General features: G+C 53.1%; 1 protein-coding gene across 2 annotated transcripts; it reads right to left on the bottom strand.

Moving 5' to 3' along the window:
• Positions 1–1,611: 1,611 nt before the first annotated feature.
• On the bottom strand, positions 1,612–21,350 carry ARHGAP1 (Rho GTPase activating protein 1). 2 transcript variants are annotated; one of them, XM_082627631.1, is made up of 14 exons: positions 21,256–21,350; positions 17,315–17,496; positions 16,997–17,092; positions 15,644–15,673; positions 10,029–10,116; positions 5,785–5,916; positions 5,362–5,448; positions 5,063–5,161; positions 4,640–4,747; positions 4,484–4,560; positions 4,232–4,309; positions 3,717–3,845; positions 3,430–3,533; positions 1,612–3,284 (listed from the first exon to the last, which is right to left on the bottom strand). In XM_082627631.1, exons 2-14 carry the CDS (start codon positions 17,445–17,447, stop codon positions 3,114–3,116), a joined length of 1,332 nt encoding a protein of 443 aa, XP_082483757.1. In that variant the 5' UTR covers positions 17,448–17,496; positions 21,256–21,350; the 3' UTR covers positions 1,612–3,113. The 2 variants fall into 2 exon arrangements, with proteins under 2 accessions (XP_082483757.1, XP_082483758.1); XM_082627632.1 differs by lacking the exon at positions 15,644–15,673.
• Between the last annotated feature and the right edge of the window lie 119 nt (positions 21,351–21,469).

Raw genomic sequence — 21,469 nt, 5'->3', positions numbered from 1 at the left:
CCTCACCTTCAGTTAGGGGTCCCCCAAAAGCAAAGTGTTCAATTGCCCCTTGTCTGATGGTGTCCTACCCCTTTAAGCCATGTCACTACACTCTGCCCCCAGAGACCCACTGTTGCCAAGGCAGGGGTAAACTGGCTTTTGAGTCACTTGGCAGAGGCCCTGCCAGGAGCCCAACCCAAGTAAACAGCTCTCCGTCTCCTGCTCCCCTGTCTTGTCATTTCCTTGGGTCACTGCCCTTCTATTCTAAATAGTCACCCAGCTTAGAGCTGAGCAGAGCCGGGGGGGACAGGCCGCCAGTGCCTTCTGTTTGAGCTACCTGGACGAAGGTCACAGTTGTGCAGGTGGACTGGCTTCCTGGAACTCAGTGCCTGTGTTTGTAACCATTGTCTTGATCCTTCAGCTTTGGCCCGGCTTCCCCAGCCCAAACAAGCAATGAGGAGAAAAAAAGAACAGGCCTGACTGAGGCCATCATAGCCCCCTGATTGCAGTCAGCAGGCAAGCAGCAGACAGCTGGAACTTGACCAGTGCCAAGTGGAATTCTGGCCTGCCCTCCCTGTGACAAACCATTTTAGTTTTTCAATTGTAGTAAAATAATGTAACATAAATTTTACCATCTTAACCTTTAAAGCAAAGCAAAACTGCTCGAAAGAGGAAAGCTGGATCTTTCATAGCCTCCACGTGACTAGGTGGCAGGTGGAAACAGCCAAGGCTCTCAGGCTGAGGGGTGGGTGGGGAGGACCGGAATGGCTGGAAGATGAGGGTTCCAACCCTGGCTGCTGTACAAGGTTGGGACTATCACTTCACTCCTCTGTGAAATGACCATCATTCGGGTTCCCACTGGGCACTCATTCTGTATGTAGTGTATACGTTACGGTCGGCCCTCGCATCCGTGGGTTCCACACCCGAGAGTTCCCCCAACCTTGGATAGAAAAATATTTGGAAAAAAAAAATTCCAGGAAGTTCCAAAAAGCAAAACTTGAATTTGCTGCATGCTGGCAACTATTTACATGGCATTTACATTGTATTAGGTGTTATAAGTAATCTAGAAATGATGTAGAGAGAGGATGTGTGTAGGTTATATCGCAAATACTACACCACTTGTTAGAAGGGACTTGAGCATCCTTGGATTTTGGTGTCATGGGGTCAGGTGGCTGGAACCAGTCCCCCACACATAGGGACGACTGTGTGTCTGGTCTTCAGAGAAATGAAGCAACAGTCTCGGACATGGGACCAGGTACGTGACAATTACCAGTTGGAGCTGGTTGTGAGTGATGGAACTAGGATTCAAACCCTGGTCTCACTCTAAAGCTTGCGCTGTGGTCCACCAGTCTGCTCTGTTTGGGGGAAAGAGGTCCTGGTTTTAGGATCTAGCACTTGGTGGCCAGTTGGAATGCTACAGGTGCAAAAAGGAAGGTGACTGTTCACACTTCTAAGCCTGGAATATGGTCAGAAAGCTGGCTTCATACCGGCTCACAAGTGAGCAGCATGAGGAAGGGGTCAGACTGACTGGGGAGGGGACTTCCTGAAGCCCTATCTGCTCTTCTTCCGCAGCCATACCACATCTCCCACCCAGTTATGAGCCTCCATGCCCACTTGCTTATCAGCCAGGTGGGCAGTTTTCCATTTTTATTGAAATATAAAAAGTGCAAAGGTGAAATACATGATTGGTGCCAAGGAAGTCACTGTGAATGTGAATACTTGATTCACAGTACAAGTCCCCCCGCCCCCAGGTAAAGACCAGTCGGGGGTCGACAGGGGAGAGACCAAATAGATCCACGAGGCTCCCCAGTAAATGGGGCTCTGAGCAACACCTGATACAAAGGAAGGAAGGCAGAAAGCAGAAGCCTGGGCCTGGCCTAGAGACACAGGGACTGACAGCAGCCACACCAGGCCTTGGGACTCCTGACATGCTAGTGTCCTGGGAAAAGAGCCCAGTGAAGTCAGGCCCAGGCCACACCCGGCTCGCAGATGGGGCAGGACTGGTCAGTGAGGACTGCCACAGTACAGGCTCTGGCCAAGGCTGCAGGAAGGTGGTTCACCAGGAAGGGACAGCTGGAAAGAGGGATATCCATCAGCATCAGGGTCCAGGGGGAGGTTGCTAGAACTTACCTGGCAGGGGCCAATCTAATTAGCAAAGTCTCTACCCAGCCCCTCCAGGAGTCCACAACTGGAGGAAGGAGCCACCCCAGACCCTGAGGCACTGAGTCACCCCTGGCCAGAGCAGGGACCAGTGTGACTCCACATCAGACGTGACCAAGGATCTGTCCAAGTAGGAAGGGAGGGGAGGCAAGGCATGGGGGGTGGAGTGGGCGGGGACTGCTTGTCAGTGGTCTGACCAGACACTAGGAGGCTCTCAGGGGTGAGAGTGGGGTGTCTATTTTGAATGGATGCTGGGACTCAGCCCTGTCATCCAAGCTGCCAGTCCTGGCAGAACCAGGGGGCTAAGACACCCTGGGGGCAGTACCACTTGGGAAAGCCTGACCCAGGATGTGTGGAAGAGAAGGCAGACAGAGGACTCCAGGCTGTCATTCGTTAACTGTGTAAGTGCCAGAAGCTGAGCCACCAGAGGGGAGGACAGGAACAGGGTGCTTGCAACCAGGCCTTCCTTCACCCAGACAGGGAGGAGTCTCAGCAGGGCCAGCCCAGACCAGCTCAGCCTTTCATTCCCCAGCAGTCAGGAAGGGGAGGACCAGCCCCAGCTACCAGCCCAGCCGGCAGTGATTTTGGCATCTCCAGTTGCCAGGGGAAGAGGCAGGAGAAAGCAGGTAAGCAAGCGGTTGCTGGGGCCAGTCCTCCTGCCTGAAGAGCCAAGGCCAGCTCTGCAGAGCCCGGCAGGAGCCAGGGATCCAAAGAGGCAGTGAGAAGTATAAGGCGAAGAAAAACGTCTTGTGGTTACAGCGAGGCCTCCAGGGCCGGTGAGGTGGGCTGGACAGGAGGGGAGGAGGAGCTGTCCAGTTGGCTGGCTCCAGCTTCTGTCTCCAGGGGGCTCACAGCCCCTTTCTGGGCAGGAGCCCTGGGCTCCCGTAAGGCTGAAGCCAAGAGGAAGAGTCCAAACCGGGGCTATCAGAGAAGGGGGCGGGTGGGGCAGGGGATGGGCTCAGAGCCCCTTGGAGTCAGGGCTGAAACAGCTCCCCTTGATGATCCAGGAGGAACTTGGTGAAGGTATTGATGGGATTAATGGCCTTGAGGGTGATGGCAGCATCCTTGGCCCACAGCAGGTTAGGGCCGAAGACAACAGCCAGGTTAGTGTTGGTCATCTTGTTCTGCTCACAGAAGGCAGAAATCTGTGGAAGGAATCAGGGGGCTGCAGCAGGAAGCCACAGACACCGCCTCCCACGCCTGGCAACCACGCCCAGGAGCAGCAGCCATGGCAACTCCTCCTCCCTCTCTCCTCCAGGTAAGCGGTAGAGGCCCAGGCCGAGGTCTCACCTGCACCAGGAAGGCAGTGAGGAAACGCAGCACCAGGTAGTTCTCCTCGGGCAGCATCTGGAAGGCCTGCAGCGTCGCCTCCACTCTCTGGCTCTCATCAATGTCTATGAGGAAGGGGGGCCCAGGTCACAGGGGCCCATGGCCGGACTGGTTCGGGAAGCCCTGTCATGAGGCTAGGGGGAAGACCCAACCAGACTTTCCTTGAAGGACAGGCCAAACCCGCCTGCTTTGAGTCCAGCTGCAACCCCACCCTGCAGAAGCTGGAGAAGGGGGAGAGGGGCACTCACTGAGGAAGCCCACAACGTGGGAGTAGAGGTCAAAGGTGAGCAGGGGCTCAGGAAGCTCCCGGAGGAAGGTCTTGAGAATGACCGCTGGCAGGTGCAACTCATTGTACTGGTTGAAGTCCACAGGCAGCCCTGGGGGTGGGGAGGGGAGGAGCTGGGCTGAGCCTGGAGACCAGCAGCCAATCCAGAGGCCAAGCAGGCCCCACAGCCTGACTTCACCCTTGGCCACAAGCCTCCTCCTCCTCCCACTGGGACAGGGGGCACAGGGTCAGGCCATCTGGGGAGTGGGGCCCCCGAGCACACACACCAGTTATTCCTCGCCTCCGAATGACCCTGAACCCAGGCTCCAGAAGCCTGACCTATGAGAAAGTAGGCCTGGGACAACCAGGCAGGAGTGAGACCCATGTAATTATACCAAATGCCACAGAAACCTCACACACGCACACACATACACACGTGTGCACGCGCGCGATCTGTACTGGCCCTCTGGGCTTTGACATGTCCCCGGGGCCACTCACCCATGTTGTACTTCTGTTGCACTTCCCGTACAACTTGGGTGTTGGCCGACCTCCGGAAAATCCCCTCAGTGGTGAGAGCTGGGAAACAGTGGGGCCTGGTGAGTCTCAGAGGTCTGGAGCAACGTGCGGACTCCCCACCCATTCTGTGTCTTGGGGTCCCAGTCAGGGTCAGTGTGGGTGCTGGTGCACGTTGGGACCTCGCCCAGCCCTGCCCAGCAGCTTCCCGAGGGGAGAGGGCTCCCCAGCACTCACCGTGGGCCTGTAGGTAGGCAACGGTCTCCCGCAGCACGAGCGGAATGGGCTCCTGCTCTGGGTTCTTCTCCCGGAGGCTGTGGGCACAACGCAGTGACGGGTCTGCAGCCCTCCTGGTCCCCAGGTGCCAGCCCCACCCACCTTTTGCATACTCACTGCTGCAAGGAGACCCCGAACTGCTGGTTGGGCAGAGGGGGCCGTGGTGGCATGGGCTTGGGGGCTGTCGCAGGGCTCTTCTGGGTGGATTTGAGGAAGTCATCATACCTGGGGAAGCAGCGGGGAGGGTCAGGGCCCCTACCTGGCTCTGCAGTCACTATGGCAACTCTTGTTTGTCAGGCACTTTCTGTGCTATCTTACATGGATTACCTCATTCAGTCCCCCCACCAACCCAGATACGGGATCTGGACTTGCTCTCTCTGACCCCATGTGCTGCCCCTTACTCATCACATCTGCTTCCCTTGTGTATCCTGGCGCTGTCAAGGCTGCTTCTCCCCTTGGCCAGCACATCCTACCCCCACAAACATGATATATGTGGACAGTGTGCCCGGTGGGCACACACAGCCCCCAGCCCAGTCTCACTTGAGCACTTGGCGAGGGATCCCCAGTTGCTCCAGCTTCACATGCTCGCTCAGCTCACTCAGGTAGTTCACATAGAAGATCTTCTGACCAAACTTGAAGCTGCCGATGGAAGAAAGGGTATAGGTCCAGGGTAGGCCCGCTTCAGCAGGCCTCCACTTTCTCCTCAGCAGCCCACCCAGATCAGACAGAGGCCTAGCCCCAAAGTGGTCGGTCCCCAGGATGCTTGGCTTCCTCAGGTATCTGCTTCACAGTTCAAGGGGAAGCACAAGAGATGAGTGCCCCGCCCTGGGCCCACTCACCTAATGATGGGCTTGAAGAGGATGAGCAGGGTCTTGATGAACATGGTGGGGTGCACGATGTACAGAGCCTTGATATTCTTCTTGTACCTGCAGAGGCAGAACGGGGAACTCAGGACTGGGCATGGTAGGAGAGGCACAGAGCTAAGCTCTTAATGTACAGTTACTGATTTGATGACTCATAGTAAACCTGCGAGGTAAGTGCCATTGTTGCCCTATTTTATAGATTAGGAAAGCGAGTAAGTAGAGAAACTGGGATTTAAGCCCAGGCCATTCCAACTTGAGACTCTTTGTGTTTAGTTTACCCAGGTAGGGGGGACCCGCCTCCCCCGGCATGGAATACGTTCCTGCCCAGACAGGGCAGCCCAGAACCCGGCAGAGCTGCTGGCCCCCGGGCCCTGGAGCTCCTCCGAGGCCCTAACCCACTTGCGGTCAAACTCCCGGTAGGCGTCCCGGAGCCAGCTGAGGGAGGGCTTGTTGTCGCTGGTCAGGCCATGGTGCAGGTAGAGCAGCGTGTAGTCGCTCTCCACATACTGGTCCAGGGTGTGCTTCAGGTATCTGTAAGAGACGAGCCCCACTCAGGCCTGCCCTGTATGCAAGTGGGGCCCCACTAAGACAGAACCAGTGCCCCAGGAATCCCCTCCTCCTGCCTTCGCCAGCCCCTCTCCTGCCCTGTCTGTCCTGGCTGTATAATCAGTCACCATGTTGGGGTGGAGGAGGAACGAGGTAGTGGCTGGGCTGGGTGGAGGAATAATAAGAACAACAGCAGCTCTCAGGTCTGAGCGCTGACTAGGAGTCAGGAGACCAGGACTCTAACTGGAGCCATCTCACATACCTGCAGTAAAAATGGGAATAACATTTCACTCACAGGATTGCCCCGAGCCAACAGAAATGACAACAGTCACCATATTTACCAGTATTCAGCTCTTAGTGTCTACCAAGCACTTTGTATGCAGTATCTCGTGCCTTCCTCATTATAATGGAGGCCAATACAATCCCCTTCTTACGAGCGAGGGCAGTGAGGCTCAGAGAGGTCGAGTGCTTCTCTGAGGTCACACAGCTTGTGGTGGAGACTGGAGGTGAACTAACTCTCCAAGTTTCACCTTGTTGATCATGGGACAGCTCTGCCTTTTACACTCCCAGTGCTGTCTGTAGAACACTGTGCCCACCAAAGGGGATCAGGGTGGTCAGAGGGTCCCCTCCCCTGCTCCAGTCACTGGATGGTCTGTGGACCAAAGACCCACACCTCAAGTTCCCTAGGCTCACAACACAATACCTACCATCCAACACAAACACACACACGGGTGTTGGGCCCACCTGAGGTGGAGAAGTATGAATTGAGTGAACGTGGATTCCAGAAAGGGAGAGGAGCCCAGTGGAAAACCCTCTCTCTGTTGGCCAACAGCTCCCAGGCCCCAGCAGGAACACCACTCCAGGCTGGGAGGCTGGGCAAGCAGGAATGCTAAGGGCTTCCAAGGGGAGGAGGGTAAGGAGGGGAGGAGGGAAAGGAGGGGAGGAGGGAAAGGAGGGGAGGAGGGAAAGGAGGGGAGGAGGGAAAGGAGGGAAGGAGCCTTTTTATTTTTTTAATGATTTGGAAAGCTTACAGTTATTAATTAGAAATCTGATGGTTTTTAAATTTTATTAGTTAATTTATTTTTGGCTGCGTTGGGTCTTCATTTTTGCGCGCTGGCTTTCTCTAGTTGCAGTGAGTGGGGGCTGCTCTTCGTTGCGGTGCGCGGGCTTCTCATTGCGGTGGCTTCTCTTGCGGAGCACGGGCTCTAGGCACGCAGGTTTCAGTAGTTGTGGCTCACGGGCTCAGTAGTTGTGGCTCGTGCGCTTTAGTAGTTGTGGCACGTGGGCTCAGTAGTTGTGGCTCACGGGCTCTAAAGTGCAGACTCAGTAGTTGTGGCGCACAGGCTAAGTTGCCCCGTGGCATGTGAGATCTTCCTGGACCAGGGCTCCAACCCGTGCCCCCTGCACTGGCAGGCGGATTCTTAACCACTGAGCCACCAGGGAAGCCCAGGAAGGAGCCTTGGGAAGTGCCCAAGGATGTGACTAAGTGCCCAGACACAACCCGACCTATCCCAGAGAGGCTAACCTAAACATTGGTCCATGGGTGCCAGCACTGGCGGACATGTGAGGTGTCTTATGCTGGATTTATTATCTTGATTCCCATCATTATCACTATACAGTAATTTACCCCTTACACACATTGAGCACTTTGCAGTTTGAAAACAGCTGTCACATAAAAAGATGGCATTTTGCAACTATAAAATAGCAAAAGTTAGGGACTTCCCTGGTGGTCTAGCAGTTAAGACTCTGTGCTTCCACTGCAGGGGGTATGGGTTCGATCCCTGGTTGGGGAAATAAGATACCGCATGCCATGCAAAAAATAAATAAAAATCAAAATAAATAAAATAGCAAAAGTTGTAGTGAAAATACACTCATCCTTTGATGAATGTTATGACCTTTTGGAGGTCAATAAAGTGATGTTTATCAGAAGCTATAAAATGTTCATACTCTGACCTGATAAAAATATGTCCAGGAATTTATCCCAAGGAACTAATCAGAGATGAACAGAAATGTTTTTGTAAAAGGCTGCTCATTATAGCCTGTTTTATAATGGGGGGAAAAATGAGCAGCAAAGGAAGTGTCCAAGAACAGAATATTGGTTAAATAAATCACAGGAGATCTATAAATAGAATACTTCACAGGATGTTTCTGCAGACAGAACCAATCTGTGAAGTCGGATGTGAGAACAGTGGTTACCCTTTGGGGTACTGCCTGGAAGAGCAAAGGGAAGTTTGTAGGTGTGGATGACATGGGTGTATTTCGTTTTTGAAAATTCATCAAGTAGTATACATAATGTGTTCACTTTTCTGGATACACATATGTCAATAAAATTTTTTGAAAGGATATCCTTGAAGAATGTTTAATGCTCAGAAGATAAAAACATTATGTAAGATACAAAACTGACTATAGAGTTCTGTATATGTTATAGAAAAAAATGGGAAGTGAATACACTGAAATGTTAACAGTGGTTTTCTCTCTGGGTGGTGGGTTTATGGGAGACTTTGTTTATTGCTGTCTGTATTTTTTCTTAATAGCTATCTACATTTTTCTACATTCTTGAAATCTGTGATACTTTACAAATGAATACAATGACATTTCACAGGGCTCAGGAGAGACCTGACCCCAAGCACACAGCTAGTAAGAGGCAGAGTTGAAGTTTAACTGGTCTTCTGCATCCAAGCTTCAGGCACTTTCCATTTCAACCCCCCAGATCTGGCTGGACAGCTGGGAAAAGCCAAGTCTGAGATAATCTGACTGAAAACAAGATGACAGGACTGATGCATGATGAAAGCGCCTCCCTGCCCGGCCAGGTGGTGGCGGGGAGATCCCGCTGGGAAGGAGTGGAGGATGGACAGGATGGGTGACAGAGGGCTTCCCGAAGGCAGACAAAGCCCCAGAGTGGGGGCAGCCTCGCTCAGCACGCTCTCTCCTGAAAGCTGGGTGCTTTCCCATCCACCTCCTCTGACTTCCTCCCACTCAGCCCATAATCTGGCCAGGAGTCTGTCACCTGCCTTGTCAGATGCTGTGACAATAAACCCAGAAAGGAGGATAGGTGACTCAGCCACCCTCAGGCTGGGCTTCTTGGCCTGTTCCTGGCTGGGCCATGTGACGGGCCTGAAGAAGGCTCTGCCTACCTGCACGGCGGAGGAGCAGTGGGAGGAGGGCTCAGGAGACCAGAGAGAAAGCATTCACACAAAGCTGGAGAGACTCGGGCCTGGCCCTGGCTCACAGGACTGCAGAGCCTCTGCAGTCAGGCCCTCCCCTTCTGTTGCTGTAGCCCCGGACTGTCCCCAATCCCACACCAGCCCCTCCACACACACAATCATTCAGGATCCCAAAGAAGCCGGTAAGGGTGGGGCAGACATTTGCAATTGCAGGGAGTGCTTTAAAGGGTCAGGAAAGAAAGGAGTACAAGATGGAAACTGTACACACACTGAGGACCTCAGGAGGAAGTCAGTTATGGCTCTGCCTCCAGGGATCCCGCACCTGCTGTGGGCCCAGCACTGGCCCAGTGGCGGCTCAACGATGAACACTTATCAGAACACAGTCTGTCAAACTCCTGCTTTCAATCAGCCTTCGGACTTGCATCAGGAGATCTCTAGACCAAACAGAGCTATTACCTGTATTTAGCTATTAGAACCTGGATAGGTACACAAGTTGTTGGCACCAGATTTGGCACAAAACAACACTAATTATTCATGTAAATGATGAACAACTGCAACTGCCTCAGAAGCGCACCATATCGTTATCATAATCAGTCCTCACATTTGGACGGTATTTTACTTTTCAAAGCATTTTCAAATGCAGTATCTCACTCCTACGAGGAACAAGGGCTGTATTATTATTCCCCAAGAAGAGTGAAGAAAAAGAGGCTTAAAGAGATGAACACACTTTCCAAGGTCACACAGATGGTTTCCAGGACTAGAAACCAGATCTGACACCTAGCCCAGTGCTCCCAATATCCCTCAGGAGAACAGGGGAGGCCTTGAGGGAGGTGGCTTGGTACCCCCGGGGCAGGAAGGGACAGTAAGGAAAATGGCTCCAGGCCGTGGTGGGGATCTGAGCACGGGTTCCATCACTTCCCCATGGGTACTCACCCCAGGAGCTTGCTATGGTCCAGCTGGTGGCTCGGGGGCATTCGGCAGGCACTAAACACAATGATCTTCCGCCCATACTTGTCATCTCCTAGGTGTGGAGAAAGGTGGAGCACAGTGGGTGAACAATAAGCCAAGAGAAGTCAGGTGAGGATCTGAAAGGGGCCAGGCCTGGAGACTGTACCATTTAGCGTTGGGGCCAGAGTGGCCCATGCGGACAGACCTCTGGGCAGGTGCCTGCACTCAAGGGTGTGTCACTGAAGAAAGAGGGACAGGTGGTCTCAGGGCTACAGAGCTGGGGCACAAAAAAAATAACATGACTTCTTAAAAAGTCATGCCTGGTGGAAACAACCCAAATGTCCATCAATGGATGGGTAGATGAAGAAAATGTGGTGTATCCATGCAATGGACTATTGGCTATAAGAAGGAATGGAGTACTGATACACACTTCATTGTGAATGAACCTTGAAAACATGATGCTAAGTCAAAGAAGCTGGACATAAAAGGCTACATATTGTTTGCTTCCATTTATATGAGCTATATAGGTAAATCTGTAACAACAGAAAGCAAATTAGTGGTTATAGGTGCTGGGAGGAAGGGAGAATAGGGATTGATGCTTATGGTTATGGGGGTTAGTATGGGTGAAACTATGGATGAAATGGATGAAATGATGGAACTAGATAGAGGTGGTGGTGGTTCAACATTGTGAATGTACTAAATACCACCAAAGTATACACTTTAAAATGGTTAATTTTTTTTTTTTTTTTTGGCTGCGTTGGGTCTTTGTTGCTGTGCACGGGCTTTCTCTGGTTGCGGTGAGCGGGGGCTACTCTTCGTTGCGGTGCACGGGCTTCTCATGGAGGTGGCTTCTCTTGTTGCAGAGCATGGGCTCTAGGCGCGCGGGCTTCAGTAGTTGCGGCACACGGGCTCAGTAGTTGTGGCTCGCGGGCTCTAGAGCACAGGCTCAGTAGTTGTGGCGCACGGGCTTAGTTGCTCCGCGGCATGTGGGATCTTCCCGGGCCAGGGCTCGAACCCGTGTCGCCTGCATTGGCTGGCGGATTCTTAACCACTGCACCACCAGGGAAGCCTCTAAAATGGTTAATTTTATGTTATATAAATTTCACCATAACTAAGAAAACAAAAAAAGTCACACCAACCAAAGCAACTGTTATCTTGCCGTACATCATCTTAAAACTCCACACCTATTCCAGAAGCGTCTCCTCTGAGCAGCCTGTATTTGAAAAACTTCTTGAAGCTGCCTTCTCAGAAAGCCTGAGGCCAATGAGGAAATCAGTCTGATTACTTAATAGTCACGTCTTGTTCTTGACTACTAACAACACTTTCTGATTTTACTGCCAGAATTATTTGCCACAGTTGACTGACCTCTGGACATTTCTAAAGATCATTCCTTTCTCATTAAGGATATTCTAAAACACATGGAGTAGAGAGGAGTTTGTAACACTTTGGGAAGGTGCTCATTTGAGTGTAATCACTGAGCGATGTCTGTCCAAAACTAGTCACTATTTCATGGTCTGACCATCTGGCTTTGTCATGAAGCTGGGGAGCTCCTGAGACATACGCCACAGCCTCCCAAGGTGAGATGCTCTTCCAGGGTCAGTGTGAACCAGGAACTCTAAGCACGGCTCGATGGGGGCAAGGCCTGGTCCCCACTCCCCTGTGTCCCAGGGCCCTTCCCTTTATCTTTACCCTCACACCTCTCCAGAGTCATTCTTGCCTAATCCCCACTGCTTCAGAGGCAAATAAAAAGACCCCTTACACAGCCCACACAGTCTGTCCTCCTACCTCTGAGGATTCAGGGATCCCCCAACAACTTGCTGAGTGTCTTCTCCATGTTAAATAAACCATGATCTTGATGATCCTTCTTGGTCAGTGAGTGACTTAACCCAGGACTCAGTGCTTTTCCAAAGTGGTTGCCAAGGCTCTGACCCTTTTCTCAAGGGCTGGGCAAGACTCAGTGGAGGGGCTGAGGAATGCTTCTGGAATGTGGGCAGCACGGCCCCAGTCCCTGCTGGTGCTCTGGCCTGAGCTATTGCCTGACTCCCAGCAGTCTCCCACTGCATCCAGCCTCCGGATCAACCCCTCCAATGATCCCATCTCCACCCAGAACACTGCCTAGTCTCTGCTGGCCCTAGCCAAACGTCCTAGCCAGGACCCTCCAAGAATTTCCTGGGTCAGGGTCTGAGGCCTGGCCCACCAAGCCCAGAGAGAGGCTCCATTCTCCTTTCTAAACTGCCCCAGCTTCTAGCCTTGGAGAATTAGAAACATCTACCTGCCCTTGACTCTCCTGCCTTGACTCTTTTCTTCCTGAACCCCACCCCAAGCTGTATAAAAGCCCCGTAGAAAGGCTCACTTTGAGGCTTGGCCCCATCAACCGCCTCTGAAGGCTCACACCATGCACACCTTCAGCCCAGTCCGCAGCAGGTGGCTTTAGCCTCTGTCTCTCATGCCAGACAGACTTCCTCTAGGCAATTCTGCTCCCTTCCTCTAGGCTAACTCCTCTGAATCCTTAAGACTCATCCCAGGCATAATCTCCCAGAAGCCTGTGTCCCCTCCTCCTCCCTGCAGGCAGGTTAGCTGTCCCTTTTCATAGCTCCCAGCATGAACCATCACCCGTCTCTGTCACAACACTTTGACTCTCCTGTATAACTATTTATGTGTCTGTCTCCTCTAGTGGCTGTGAGCAGCTCAAAGACAGGGACTGTCTTGTCCATCTTTAAATGTCCAGATGGTCCAGAGCCCAGCAATGTGGCAGGTATTCAATAAACGCTGGTAGCCTGTCACAGGTCGGCATTACACGGTATGCACGGTTCTATTTCTGAGTTTGCTCACAATGTTATCTGGGATATGAAACTGCTTTGGACAGTTTCCCAAAGCCTGGGGCAGAATTTCTCCAGACTTAACAAGCAGAGAACCCTCTGCAGGCATGTCTGAGGAGGAGTTGGTGCAGCTCCGTCCAGCAGCAGGTCTATTTTGAAAGACCAGGTGTCACCTGTTCCCCTCCACACCCTGGACCAGATCCTGAGGCGCTGGGTTCCTTCCAGGCCAGTTGGGGGTGGCTCTGCGGCCTGCTCTGATTCACTTCCCATAGGCTTTGACAGAAGAAAGAGCAGACTGGCAGTGGGTAGGGATGAAGGGTTAGACTGCCCAGGCCACCCTCGTGGACAATCTGGAGCTTCAGAAACCCCTGGACCTTCTATTATGAGCCTGTGGGGTGGGGGGACATCATCTGTCTACTCCCCTCTAAGCAGAGGAAACGCCAGGGTATAGCAGAAAATGCTGGGAGGAGCATGGAGGATTCTAAAAGATTCTCTTCATCACTGCCCTGCCCTCCAACAGTAAGGCAGCCCTCACTGGCCGGCAGATTTGAGGACTTAGGCAGAGCAGAAAGTCTGAGCTCACAAGGCTCTGGTTTTTTTTTTTTTTTCTCTTTTTGCGGTATGCGGGCCTCTCACTGTTGTGGCCTCTCCCGTTGCGGAGCACAGGCTCCGGATGCGCAGGCCCAGCGGCCATGGCTCACGGGCCCAGCCGCTCCGCGGCATATGGGATCCTCCCAGACCGGGGCACGAACCCGTATCCCCTGCATCGGCAGGCGGACTCTCAACCACTGCGCCACCAGGGAGGCCCAAGGCTCTGGTATTTAAAGAGCTGGTAACTGGTTAAGCAGGCAATTGAGGTGAGAGGCCAGAGGCCTGTAGTTCCACCGCTCAGCTGCCCCAGCAACTTGTAAATGGGAAATTGGGTTCTCAACCAGGTTTCCATCAATGGGCATCCGCCAATGTCATGATGTTATATAAAAAATATTACAAGCACATGCACGTGTTTTCTGGGGAAGAGGTCCACACCTTTCATATTTTCAAGGAGGACTCTTGACCAGTTTCAAGAACCGCTTCCCTGGACTGTACGCTCCTTGAAGGAGGGAATGTGCATTTTTCCTCAATGAATCCTCAATGCTGGGGACTTCCCTGGTGGTCCAGTGGTTAAGAATCCACCTTCCAATGGAGGGGATCGGGTTCGATCCCTGGTTGGGGAACTAAGATCCCACATGCCACTGGGCAACTAAGCCCACACGCCACAACTACTGAGCTCGTGCACCTCAACTAGAGAGCCTGCATGCCACAAACTACACAGCCCACGTGCTCTGGAGCCCATGCGCCACAACTAGAGAGAGGCCCACGCGCCTCAATGAAAGATCCCACGTGCTTCAAATAAGACCTGACGCAGGCATAAATAAATATGAAAAAAAAAATCCTCAGTGCTGAGTACTGGACTTGTTCCCAAAGTAGGTGTTTTATAAATGCATGCCAAGTAAAGTCAGGATGGGGATGGGGGACAAAGGAGGGGGCTCAGAGAGGGACTGGATGGCAAGACTCCCAGACCAGCAAAGAACGAGACATGGGCAACCCCAGGGCTTAGCCCGTCCTCTCCTCCCTGGAGTGGAGTCCCATTGCCCAAGTCCTTGAGTGGCTCGGGCATTTGCCAGCAGGCAGGGTAACGGCTCCTACAAGAAGCATGTGTAAAAAGGCCTGGGAGTCCCCTCCTCGTCTCCGAAGATTCAAATAGATTTACCCTGGAAACTGAAAGGAAAGAAGGAGCACTGGCGGCTCCAGAGCACTGAGGGAGAGGGCTCCAAAAGGAGGCACGGCGTTTGTGGAAAGCACCGGGAAAAGACCAGCCGCCAGAGAATGAAGCCTCTGCGTTCCCAAGATACGCATCAGGAACTTCCCAGGGGAACCTGGGTATTAATCAGCAACAGAGCAGCTCCTCCAGCAGGCGTTCTGGGACCCGCCAGACCAGCACACTCCCGCGACCTGAGAGCAGGCCAACCAAGGAGATGGGAGGTGGGGGCTGGGGCACATTGGTTAAAATGTGAAATTGTCAGGAATACTGCAAGCCAGCTGACATCATCGTTGGTGGCTAGAAATCTGCTATTTGTAGTTAGAAATGGCACATGTTACAAATAATAGCCTTTTCTTTTTTTTCTTTCTGGAGGGCCAACTATTAAACCTTTACCAGCACACCACTGGAAAGAACCCACGTGGACCAGTCAGGTTTGACCGTGGGGCATGACAGCTACTGCCAGCAAGGAGAACAGAGGCTACAGAGGAGCTGGGGACATAACGCACCCTCCCTTCCAACGTGGGCTCTTTCTCTGGTTTCCAAGGCCAGGAAACTGGCCTCCCAGGAAGTCACCATAGCCTCATTAAACAACTCTTGCTCTGGCAGTGCGATTCCAAACTCTTCTCAGCAGTCAGAGAGGCACACACATGGGGGACACCCTACCAGAGGGGCCCTGAGCCAGCACTCGGGCCCGGCCATTGCTTACAGCCAGCCCCACGACCCCCATGGACAAGGGCCCCCCTTCCCTGGAGCTCCTTTCCCTTTGGGCTCTGGATGTGTGGGCTCCCCACACAGTCCCCACCCTGTCAAATCTCCCATAAATCCCCTGCTATTTCCAGCTCCCAAGTACTGCCAGCTCCCAGCTCCCAGCTCCCCGGAGTGGGGCTGCAATTAAGCTGGCTCCACCTGGCCTCCACCAAGAGCCCTTCTTGATCCACAGCCCAGAGAGGCCAAGCACAGACAGCCAGGAACACACCTACCTGGCTGGGCCCCCTCAGGCTCATCGCACCCTGGAGAGACAGAAACATGTTGCAGCTCTGCTTGCAGGGGTCACCTGGTGGGGATGGGGGCAGTCTGCCCTGCTCTGCCTTGTGACTTGGCCACATAGCCAGGAGGATGTCAGCTGAGAGACTCCTTCACATCAGACATCCCCATGCCCCAGTCAGGTCCGTCTCTAGGAGTGAGGAAAGTTCTGAGCCTTCAGGTGACTCTCCTGTACTCAGGGCAGGACCAGGCCAAAAAAGAGCTCTCAGCCTTGCTTTTGTAGGGGTGACAGAGGCCATAGCCAAGTCCTCCAATCCAGACCAGGGCAGGCATCAGGAACACAGATGCCAAGGAAACACCTTCACATTAGGAACAATCCTCTCAACTGCCCCATCCCTCCCTGAGCCCAGCATTCAGGAGAGACGGAGCTCCCTGCTGCTTCCCTATGGCCGGATGCCTCCAGGGCCCCCTCAGCCAGCACCACTCAGGGCTCCAGGGGCCACAAGCTACCTGGCTCCCCTTGCCCACCCCAATGCCTCAGGGCAGGGCCGTGCTGCCATCCTTGCTTACAGCTGAAGAAAAGACAAAGGATCCTACAATTCCAATTTCTTCTTCTAGCACTAGGACCCTATAGGCAGAAACCAGGTCATCAACATCTCTGCTACCTCCCTTGCTCCTGGAGGCTTCTGGGTCCTGCATTATGAACAGGAGGGCGGGAGCTCACTGAGGCCAAGACCCAGGGGGGCTCCACGCTCATTCTTAGCAGGGTAGCACATCTGTGGGGAACCTGATGCTCCAGGAGTCATGTGGCTCCTAACTTCTGGAAGGAGGGTCTGCCATTCCAGACTTCCTTGGAGGTAGGGTTTCCCCGGAGGGACTGGCACCTCCCTGCTCCCCAATAACTGATGGGGAAGAAAAGCTGACCTGAGGGCAAAGGGAAGGGAGATGAATGAATGCTTACTGAGGGCCAACTATGTTCTGGCTGTGGGCTAGACCCTGATATACGTTCACGATTGTCATCCTCTCAGCAACCCTGTGAGGAAGAAATGAGCTCACACTGCAGAGCTGGAAATCAAACCCAGGGCTTTCACAGTGCCTCCCACACGCCATCTGCCAGTGGAGATGATGAGGTCACAGGTCAGGATGTGGTTGCAGGTGAACAGACCAAGTGGCCATCACAATCAAGTCTGTATTTTTAATGAATGATACATGGAGCCTCAATAGCCCCAGGGTCAGGGGTCAGACCGGCCCCTCCCCTGCAGCCCCTTCCCCTAAGGCAGGAGGGCCTGGCTTCCTTAAGCCAGGGATGCAGACTGTGAGGGAAAAAGTGCAAGGCTGGGTGTGCTCACCTGCCACCTCCACAATCTGGTGCCGGGCAATGTCGTAGTAAGGGTCATCCCACTTCAGGTGTGTGACAGGTTCCGGGGAGCTGCTTTTGGAGTCATCTGAGGAACACAGCAAAGTCAGGGGATCATCTGGGGGTCTGGCACAATTTTCTTCCTGAGATTCGTGCTCTTTGGCCCTCCTCCCAGTAAGGCTTGTGCTCCCAGCCCCACCCTGGGGCTGGTCTGTTTGCCCGCATCCTGTCCTCCTGGGGTCTTCCTTCCACAGGAAGGGGGTCTCCCCTTCTAAGGCGCTTATGGCTGCTGAGATCCAGCAGTACCCACCTGACTTGGGAAAGTCAGGCATTTCGTCTGAGGGCCAGTTCTTCTCATCAATGGAGGCGAGCTTCAGCTGGTTCAGAGACTGGCTGGTGTCATCCAAAGTCAGGTCGTCCTGCAGCTCTGAGAGTGGGTCCATGGCCAAGCCTCTGCCCCACAGCTTCACGCTGCAGAACCTGAAGAGAACCCTGGGGGACAGGAGGGAGTTGGGAGGTCAGTGACACACTCTTTTCACCCATAACTTCTATAGCAAGCCCTCCTGCTCCCCACTTTCCTCCTCCAAGCTCCCTTGTCCCTGTTCCTCAACATTCCTCATCCTTGCCAAGAGCTCCATGTAGCTCCTCCTGGCTTTCCTGGCTCCACAGTTTTCTGGCATGTTGCCAGAAAAGGCAGCTGGGGCATAGGATGGCACACCTCAGTGCCTGCCTTCAGGCCCTCCAGCTGGATGAGGAAGAGCTGTGCCAGGCCCCGCACTGCCCACCACCCAGCTGGTTCAGTCGAGCAGTCCCAACTGCAGAGGTTCAAGGGCCATGCCCCTCTCCTCCAGGGTCATAGAGCACAGAAGCTTCCCAGGCCCCAGCAGTGATGGGGAAGAGATATTGCAAGAATCTAAGGAGCACAGGGCTGCTCCAAACCCCTGCCTGAAAAAGGTCAGCTGTGGCCCTGGCTACTCCATCCGTCACTCCTGGCCCAGGGAAGAGGAGGTGGCCAGAGACCATAAGACCTAAAAATAAAGGCCATGGGGCTTCCCTGGTGGCGCAGTGGTTGAGAGTCCGCCTGCCGATGCAGGGGACACGGGTTCGTGCCCCGGTCCGGGAAGATCCCACATGCCGCGGAGCGGCTGGGCCCGTGAGCCATGGCTGCTGAGCCTGAGCGTCCGGAGCCTGTGCTCCGCAACGGGAGAGGCCACAACAGTGAGAGGCCCGCGTACCGGGGAAAAAAAAAAAAAAGGCGATGGCCAAGGGGCCCAGCTGGGTTTGCCCCAGGACAGGAATGAGGAGCAGGAAAGGGAGCCTTCCTGCCAGTCACTGTGACAATCTGCAGGCTCCTGGAGGCTCCCAAGCCCAATCTACTCTGGGGGGAGCTCCTGACACTAGTTTCAAGGTGGGAAAGATCAACAGACCACCTTAAGGACTGGGGGGTACAGGTGGGTAAGGAGGAAGCCCATGACACCCAGAGTCCAGAGAGCCAGGAGGTGGAAAACAGAACAACAGCTGTTGCATGCGGGGAGGGAGAGGAGCCAACTCTGCAACTGGGTTTGCCCAGGTCTGGGGTGTGGCCTCATGGATGTGGCTGAGTGCAGCCTGGAGGAGGCACGTTCTGCCCTCAGCCCTAACCTGAAGCCAATCCCTCTCCCTTCACAAGCTCACCATATGTGTGAGGGCGGGAGTTTCGATTCAACCCACTCTTCCAACCCCAACGAGGCTGCTCTAAGTCCAGTGCATTCCTGGAGCCTCAAAAAATGACATATATGGTCACAGAATCAGCAGGGCAGATAAGGAGCACAGACAAGACCCAGGCGTGGGTAGGGAGAAGAGAGGAGAACTGTGGGCCCAGCTCCAGATCCTGAACACCTCTGAGCGATGTGACAACCGCCTGCGCACATCACAGCAAAGACTCCATCCGGATGGCAAACCAGCAGCTCCCTACTTACTTACTTAGCAACAACCTAGCAACAACTACCCTGTTACCAGGGCAACCACACTGATTCAGTGGCAAAAGCTGTTTGAAGCTCCTGAGCCAAAACTGAGCCGCCAAACAGCCAGAAAAAAAAAACTACGTATTTTTCTTCCTCTTCCTCTCCTCTGGCCTTATCTGCTACCCTTATTCACTGCTCACTGCCAAAATACAAGTCCCTTACCACAAACACAGAGAAAGAAGTTCTCTATTGTTTGGGAATGCATATCTACCAGAGAGTGCTGCTGTACCCCTCACCCCAGCTCCCCATTCCAAACAACCCTCAGTCTTGAGAAATCCACACCTGATACAGCTATAAGCTCCTCCCCATATTCAACCAGGAAGCTGTGAGGGCTCCCCCAAAGGGGCCCCTGGCCAGGTAACAGGGACAGAATTTAGCTCACAGTAACCCTCCCCAGGCCTGAGCCTTCTCTCCATCCCTTCTGTTTGGTTACTGCCCAGGCACCAAGAGCTCCTTCAGCCTTGCCCACAGCAGTTCCAGAGAAGTTTTTCTGCACACAGTGGGTGCTTGATGCAGTGAAAAAAACATGGGATGAGATACATGTAGAACTGGATTATAGTCCTGACTGAGTCGCAAAGATGCTGAGCAAGTCCTTTTCCTATCTAGGCCTAAATTTCCTCATCTACAGAAGTGAAGGCTCCTCCCAGAAATATAATTCTCCAGCATTCTAAATTACTTGTGCTGAAGTGAACAACGGGATTAGAAGGAACAGCTGGGAGTTGAAGTATGTGTGAGGGAGGGAGAGGGACACTCTCTAAAAGGGAGACGATCTTGAACTCCACCTCTTCCAGTAACTCTTCTATTTTGTCAGTTCCTCCAGAACTGACCCCTCCCCCGCCCCATAAGCTCCTTTTCCAGCCCAACTAATCAGAGTTGTTTCCACCTCCCAGCCAGCCTAGCCTCCCTCACTACCCTCCAACCCACAGCTGTTGCCCTCTGTGAGCCCAGAAGCTCAGCTCCCATTCAGTGGGAGGGGGAGGGAAGCTAGTGCAGGGCAATTCTAACATAAAGTAGTAGAAATGAAGCATCCTGGCTGCCTAAGACTCCTGTCACTTACAAGTCCTGCTCCACTCTGCAAAATAATCCTTATTGTCAGATTAGTTTCTCCCTTCTCAGTTGGTAAATTCGCTACCTTTACAATAATCTTCAAGAATCACTTTAGGCAGGAGTGTTAACCTTTGGGAAGTCCTAGAGCTCTCTGAAATTCTGGAGAAATTTATGGACTTTTTCCCTAAGAAAAGTCAGCACATGCATGAAATCTTGCATGAAATTTTAAGGGGTTCACAGACCCTCTTTCCCGTTTAAGAAACCCTGCCTACTCAAAATTACATCTGGCACAGAGTTGATGCTCAGTCATTTGCTGAATGACTGAACAAATCAATTTGTATCCTAAGAGGAAAAGGGAACCAACCACCATGAACTGGATACAAATTATCTTTTCACAACAGCACCAGTGAGGTATGTATTACTAAACCCATTTTACAGTTTGAGAAACCGAGGACCAGAAAAAGTAAGCAAGTTGCTTAGGGTCATACAGCAAGGTCAAGATTTTAATCCATGTCTCCCTTAAGGTGGTTGCTTTGTGCAGGTCAATCTCTCAGTACTTCTCTAATGGACTGTCATTCAAGCGATTCTCAAAGTTCTACAAAAGGGCAAAGTAAAGCTTCTCTCCTAATCTCCTCCGTGGACAACTGAAATAACAACTTAAAATCGTATTCTCTGGCCTGGGGATCGCCCTCCTAGTTGGGGCTCCAAAATTGTGAAAATGCAAATCCCACAATACAACAGCAAAACTTTTAACTACAATCACATTTGCATAGAGCCTCATGGTTTACAAAACCCGGATTGGGTGTAATTATCTCATTTCACAGATTAAGAAATAGATATGAAAGTGTGGCCTAATAAGTGGCAAGGGTGGAATACTTCCCCCAAATTTCTTGGTCTTAGTTCTTCCCCAGATCGGACCAGGGAGACTTCCCCTTCCCACGAGCTTGCTCAATGACAGCGAGCGAGGAGGCCAGGAAGAAGGCAGCAAGGAAGCAAAGTCCTCTCACTTCAGACCCTCGAGGGGGGCCGAATCCCCGCAGCAGGAAGGCCAGGTTCCCAGGCCCCATTCCACCCTTGCTCCCTTCCCCGGTTCCGCCCGGATCCTCCCCATCCGGATCCCATCCCTTCAGAAGACCAGGCCAGTCCCTTTCCTCCCCCCACCCCCCCACCTCCCAGGGAGACCCCGCGCCCCGCAGCTCACCGTGGCGGGTCACCGCTCCCTCTGCCACGCCTGTCAAAGACAGGCAAACATCCGGCTCCGCGGTCGAATGGGAACCACCCCCTCCCTGTCGCTTCACTCCCCAGCCACTTCCGCCACGCCTCCGACCCACTTCCGACCCACTGCCCGGTCCAAACATGGCCTTCCAGGAGCCCCGCCCACTTCCTTACGTGCGCGCTTACGTACACGCCTGGCG

This window comes from Mesoplodon mirus, assembly GCF_964341445.2.
Source record: "Mesoplodon mirus genome assembly, chromosome: 7".
Taxonomy (NCBI): Eukaryota; Metazoa; Chordata; class Mammalia; order Artiodactyla; family Ziphiidae; genus Mesoplodon; species Mesoplodon mirus.
Note: the sequence above shows the minus strand (reverse complement) of the source record. Positions and strands in the feature narration are given on the sequence as shown.

Excerpts from the sequence above, each read along its gene's own strand:
- ARHGAP1 (XM_082627631.1), bottom strand. The coding sequence starts at position 17,447 with ATGGACCCACTCTCAGAGCTGCAGGACGACCTGACTTTGGATGACACC. Across the intron at positions 5,162-5,361 it reads CTCTTCAAGCCCATCATTAG|CTTCAAGTTTGGTCAGAAGA; the intron begins GTGAGTGGGCCC and ends TTCCATCGGCAG. Across the intron at positions 3,285-3,429 it reads TCACTGCCTTCCTGGTGCAG|ATTTCTGCCTTCTGTGAGCA; the intron begins GTGAGACCTCGG and ends TTCCTTCCACAG.